The sequence below is a fragment of the Echinops telfairi genome, unplaced genomic scaffold, assembly GCF_000313985.2.
Source record: "Echinops telfairi isolate 266 unplaced genomic scaffold, ASM31398v2 ScPeMD7_23;HRSCAF=83, whole genome shotgun sequence".
Taxonomy (NCBI): domain Eukaryota; kingdom Metazoa; phylum Chordata; class Mammalia; order Afrosoricida; family Tenrecidae; genus Echinops; species Echinops telfairi.
Genome location: NW_022103920.1, coordinates 33,812,130 through 33,818,748, shown reverse-complemented (window position 1 = coordinate 33,818,748; position 6,619 = coordinate 33,812,130). Strand labels below are relative to the sequence as shown.

The 6,619-nt window shown below is 42.5% G+C and overlaps 1 protein-coding gene across 1 annotated transcript in view; it reads right to left on the bottom strand.

Moving 5' to 3' along the window:
- Positions 1–6,619, bottom strand: part of DOCK4 (dedicator of cytokinesis 4) — a 503,583-nt gene that overhangs the window by 55,819 nt on the left and 441,145 nt on the right. The window contains exon 36 of the mRNA XM_045288941.1: positions 6,521–6,614. Coding sequence (XP_045144876.1) covers positions 6,521–6,614 — 94 coding nt within the window. The remainder of the gene's footprint in view (positions 1–6,520; positions 6,615–6,619) is intronic.

Below are 6,619 nucleotides of genomic sequence, written 5' to 3'. Positions count from 1 at the left end.
GGAAATCTTTATGGGAGTAGAAAGCCTCATGCTTCTCCTGGTGGTTTTGAACTGCTGGCACTGAGATCAGGAGCCCAACTTGTACCACCACCAATGCTCTTTCTGAAAAGCTAGTAGCATCCATTTAGGCGTCCTACAGTGACAAGGAAGTCTTTACACAATCCACTGACTCAACCCTCTCACATTCTCCCAATCACTGGTCTAAAAGGTCTCAGTAGTTGCTAAGCTTGTAGGCTCTATAAGCAGAGCTGCACTGGCTGCATGGAACAAGATGCATGCAGAACCAAAGGCATCTACAAGGACGTTGTCTTCTAGGGATGACTTCTGCTGCATGGGTACAGGCCAACCGCTCCCTTGTGGGATTGATGCAGAGAATCCACTGATAGGACGCTGCAAACCGATGAGTGCAGAAACAACGGAATTGTCATCCAAGTGGGCGTCATGGAAGGCTGCTTTTAAGAGGCAACAACTGTAACAATGAGATCACCAGAACTGATCTGCAGCTCAATCCCCTCTATGTTTTCCCGAACCCTCCTCAAATGACTTCGTTTCTGAAAGCTCCTGGTCCTTTGTTTCCTACCTATCATTACAGCCAACACCGAGCATCTCAGAGAACTCCATGCGTGTCTGTTTCTCCTTCCACACCCTCTGTTTGCTCGTACCATCTGAACAAAGGGTGACTTCCCTCACATTGCACGCCCATTCACGTCAGGGGCCTGCAGAGGCTGCTTGTCCAAACCTTCTCCCCTCAGCTGTCGAATGGCTCCTGGTTGCTGCTAGACGCTGCCGCTTCATGTCTCAGCATAGGGGTTTCCCAATTAATTTTGTTTTCATCTTTGTTTCCCAATTTGTTTTGTTTTCTTACTATACCTGAGCACTCAGGGGCTATCCTAGAGACAAGCTGACCATTTCACAGTCAAAAGGTCAGTAGAGCTAAGGAAAGCACAGCCAACGGCCACAGCTGCTCTCAGAGTCCCTTAAGGGACAAAAAGAAGAGACACCAGTCTCTCAATCAAGCTTGACCTAGCACAGTCCAGGGCATGGTTGGTGGGGCAGGGGCAGGGGAGAGAACAAGGAGGCATTGGTTGGCTAGCAGAGGAAGCTGGCAAATGATGAATGATGACATGGAGAAGGAGGGAAGATTTATTTTATATCTGTTTCAGAATTTGGTTTGAGTAAATGAAGATGGTGCGTGTAGAAGAAGCTATAGAAGATTTCTATTATATAAAACAATATACACCTTGCAGATGTGAACACGCAACGCACTCATGAGGCCAAATTTGAGCTAATTAATAGACAATAAGTATTTGAGTGTAACCTGTGGTTGACTTATTTTTCTGTATCTCTATGTGATGCAAAGGGGAGAAGGGATCACATCCAAACAGCCATCCTTCTTGAAGTGTTCACCGTTTTAAAGAAAGGGCATCACTACCTCGCCGGAGCCGCCTGAGGCAGACTTCAGTCTGGGAGAGGAAAGCCTTGGGGAAGACTGGAGTTTACTTAGGAACAGAGGGCACTGCTCGTCCACACAGGACAGGGTTATGTCATTTGATCAGAACCCATTGAAAATAGAACAGCATTCCCATCAATTTCTCCCTCTCCAAGGGCATATAAAAATGAGGATATAGGCGGAAGAATGAAAGGTGATGTGGGAAGAAGATTTCTTTCTCATGATTCCGTGTTGTGGAGTCAGTTCTGGACAACAAAGTGAAGCACTGCCCAGTCCCGGGCCAGCCTTAAAAATGTGATGGTTGAGCGCATGTGGCTGTCACTGCCACGCCAGCTCGCTGATTTTGGGGGACAGAAAAAGTACAAGCTCAGTAAACAAAGATTTCTCCATTTTCAAAATACAATCAGTCAGATTTGGACTTTGTTTTAGATTCGAGAAAATAAAAATATATCCCATATATATATGGAATAGCTTGTCCTCACCTCTCTCTTGGTTCCGTGTGTGTGTGTGTGTGTGTGTGTGTGTGTGTGTTTGTGTGTGTGCGTGAATTTAAAAATAAAACAACTTTACTAGGTTGTGTCTACACATAAAAAAAACTGAACTATTTATCCTTAAAATTTGGTGAATAACTACTTAAAAACGAATGTTTAAGACCTTAGGAAACAAAATCAGTGCCAACAACCATAGTCTATTAATTAAAACTATCAGCACATCTGGGTTACGAGATACTGGGGTGTCCTTAGTGATTAAGGATTTATCAATACTAAAGGAGATAATCTGCTCTCCAGGTGTTACAATTTAATTAATGAGTCCTAAGTGATATACTACTAACTCACATGGCTGAGCACTGTTCTAAGAATTGAGAATGCTAGAAAGAAGAACACATGATCAAGAACCATGACTTGTCCTTTAGCTAAGCAGTTATATATGAATCCAGTTTGAATTAACTGGATTAACTGCTCACTAAACCAACAGAGGCCAAATTATTCCGATGTTCACAGAACACATACCACATGATATTCAACAGCTCTAGAGCATGATGCGAAATGACTGATTCATCAAGAGCCAGGCGTCTTCACATTACCGCGTGCTGCCATACCAGACACACCACAAGTGGTGGCTCTCAAGGTCAGGAGGCTAGAAGGCCCAAAGCAGGCTAACAGCTCTAAGGGAAGGATTTCCTTCTCAGTCGGCCCACTGTTTGAAAAAGGTCCTCATTTCTTTTCAATCCTTGTGGACTTCCATGCATTTTGGTGTCCATCTTCCACGGGTCTAGGTGGGTTTCACTGTACGGACCCTGGGCTCAGAGCATGCACTTGCTCTTGCCTCTTCCTACTGGTGGTCCTCAGGGCTCTTCTTCCTACTCGTTTCTCGTGTTAGATAAAAGGCGATGCAGGCCACATGCCCAGGATATTCTTCTCGCAGCAGGTAGGCCTGTAACTTGGGTTGCATCCCACCTTAATTCCTTTACAACTGATTGACTGATCTGGGGAGATGATTACATAATTACATAACAGTAACATCATTGAGACATATATTTTGGGTGATGGTTTGAAGAACCCATTTTGCATCTAAGGCAGTCCAATGCTTAACCCAGTGAGTCACCCAAACATCTTGCTTTCACTATTAGGCACCATAAGCTCTTCCAGCCCCTACCCATTACCTGATTCCTAATCTTATTCCACATTGTAGGTAGATGTTAGAGCAGCATCCACTCTTGGTACCAAATTCTATTTCAGTTATCGAGTGCTGCCTGAACCAGACCCTAGCAGTGAATGCCTTTGACAAACAGAAACGTATTCTATTCAGTTCAGGAGACCACAAGTCCCAATCCAGGGTGTGCGCTCCAGGGGAAAGCATGCTCTCCCTGTTGGTTCACAGGCAATAAGGAAGTCCTTCAGCATCTATGTGTCAACTATTGGTTGGAACTCTCCATGGGTCTTGACATCAATCTTTTCCTGGGGCTGGGAGCCTCCCACAGCAGAAACCCTGAGTGGAAAGGATGTGTTCTTCTCTCAGTCATCTTCCTCGGTGGTAACAGATTTCTTCTTCTCTGCTTGCTTCTCTCTCATAAAAGGTGACAGAGGCCACACACCAGGGAAACTCACCTTACAATGGGTCAAGGCTATAACCTAAATAAGGGTGTTGCACATCGATTCACATCATGGGCAGAACACATCAGTATATAACTGCCAAGTCACATCATTATATAAATGCCAAGCCATTGAGAAATATGTGTCCAGTCGAGTTGACATTTATTTGGAGGGGATAAAGGAACCTCTCCAAATACCTCTCACAGAATGAGAGCAACCAACAGCTGTCAACTCCAAGATGACTCAGATTTTGGAATTACAGAGAGACTAACATAATGTAATGTGAAGTCAAAGTGAACACACTTGAAATTTTAAAAGCTTGCCATTCTTAGCAAAGATATGAATTCTGTAAAATAAAAAATTTTTTTAATGATATAACTAAATAATATAACAAAAATTTAAAAGTTCACTGGAAAGGCTCTACAGCATAACTTAGGTAGAAGAAGATGAGTGAACTTGAAGATGAATTAATCAATACCAATTACCAAATCTGAGCAACAGAAAAAAGAAGAACTAGAACTTCAACAACCGATGGGACAATTCCAAAAGGTCCAAAATTCCTGCCACCAGAGTCATAGCTAGAAAAAAGGCAGATCGATGCAGAACTGTATTTACGAGAAAAGGCTTTGAAACTCTGCACATTTGGTGAAGGAAATAAATTTATCGATCTAAGAAGCTAAGCAAACCTAAACAGAATAAGATTGTGGTAGTCACCTAATCTGGTGTCAATTTAGGGATTAAGAGTGTTGGGGTGGAGTCTAGGCTGTCAATCTGGAGATAGCCAATGAGACTTCTGTGGGCCTGGCCTTCTCCTGAGAATTCTGGGAAATCTGGGACTTCCTCCTTGGAGGAGGAAGACACTTCTCTCTCTCTGCCACTCCCTGGGAGACACTGCAGAAGACAAGCCACATGGACACAACCAGACCTCGGAAGCCAGAGAAGCCACAGAGAGACCCCTGCCGGCACTGAGATGTTTCCAGTGACACTGGATCCAAAGACTTTCTATCCCACTGGCCTGTGATCTTCTGAATTTAGTGTCATTGCATGTGTTTCATGAATCTGAAGAGGACTTTATAGATGGATATCAGAAATATGGGTTAATATCAGACTTACGGCCTTGATCTAGACTGGGCTGGGATGTTTTCCCAATGTTCAATTGCTCTTGTATCTGGCTCTTTTTCTTATACACATATGTGTGTCCATGGATTTGTTTCTCTAATCTACCCAGACTAACACAAAGATTAAAGAAAGCATGCCTTTACACATCATAATTAAACTTCTGAAAACCAAATAATAATAATAATCATAAAAGTTTTCAAAGCAGCCAAAGAAAAATGGCACATTACCTTTAGGAAGTAATGTGAGTTGAGTGATTGCAGATTTTTCACTAGGAACCAGAGGCTATAAAACAGTGGAGCAACATTTAAAGGACTGAAGGAAAAGAACTGCCACCCTAGAATTCCATATCTAAGGTACACAACCAAAACATTCTTAAGGAACAGGTGAAGAAATAAGTATCAGATAAAGAAAAACTAGTGCAATTCTTTACAACCAGAGTTGTTTTAAAAGAAATACTAAGAGAAGATTTTCAGGTTGAAGGGAAATAAAAACTGAGGGAAATCTGTGCTTTTAGGGATATAGGAAATGCAACACACATGCTAAATGTGTGAGTAAATATAATGAGCTGTTTCTTTAAAATAAGCCTGGCATGGCTATGTAATGCCAGAGAGAAGGCCTAGCTATTTGCTTCTGTTTAGATCAGTGCCACCCCTTTGACAGTTGAACGACCCTTTCATAGGGGATGCCCGATTCATAACAGTAGCAAAATTACAGTTATGAAGTAGCAATGAAAATAATTTTATGGTTGGGGGGTCACCAAACATGAGGAAGTTTATTAAAGGGTCGCGGCCTTAAGAAGGTGGAGCACCACTGGTTTAGATCATGGCCAAGAGAGCCTCACAGAGTAGTTCTACTCTGTAATCCATGGGTCACCACGATGTGGAATGAGCTCAACAGCACTGAAAGCAAAATGTTATAACATTGACAGCGTTTTCAATGTATACTGATATCATACATATAATGGATACAATATAATGGAATAATCAAAGTGAATTATAGGGTCCCACATCAGGCTTGGTGTGTAAGGACTGAGGTCTTAAAAGCTTGGGAGTACCCATCTAAGATGTGACTACTGGTCTTTCCCTCTCTGGAAGAAAGATGAAGGGGAACAATTAGTGTAATGGACAAAAGGACCACACGAACACGCGACCCTGAGACCAGAAAAAGAGGTGGTGCCCAACTACCACTACTAAGCGCTCTGAGAGGGATCACACAAGATCCTGAATGGAGTGGGAGAAATATGTGCAACACAACTCCAACTTTGAAAAAATGACCAGTTTTACTGGTCCTGTTGAGGCTGGTGGAACGTCCAGGTTAATCATCCTCTGGGTCTGGAGCTTACTTCACCCCATGGCTTGATGTCTAGTCAAATCACAGACAGGGCAACAAGGGGCACAAGGATACTCCTAAGGTATGCATACCTGAATCAACTATTTGAGACCAAAAAGTGCTTTTACCCAAGGACAAAGTCCACACAGGCTAGAAAAGGAGGAGGAGGGAGACAAGGAGCACAGGGAGGAGGTGGGATGAGTGACGGCCCCTGGAAGGGACTGAAATAAATGCAGTGAAGCAAGAACATTGAAATAAATGCTTCAATAAAGAAAACAATGACTGTAGGTAGACTGCTGTAAGGTCAGTAGATATTTTGTCATCAAAAACAATCTCTAAAAAACTGTGCAAGAGATAGAGTAAAAAAGAAAAAAGCCAAAATGTAAAATACAATGAAGATTAAGAAATATCAATCTGATGATAAGTTTTGATCTTATTTTAAAGAAAACTGATAAAAAGCCGACTTATCATGTTTAATACACAAGTACCTAGCCCACTTCTCCCAACCTGAGCCCCCACGTAGCAGTACCTGTGAAGTTCTGTGCTTTCAGGTGCAGGTCGTAGAGCTTGTGAATGTAGCGTATATACATCTCCTCCTTGTTGAGTTCAGTTTTATAGAAGTTCTGTG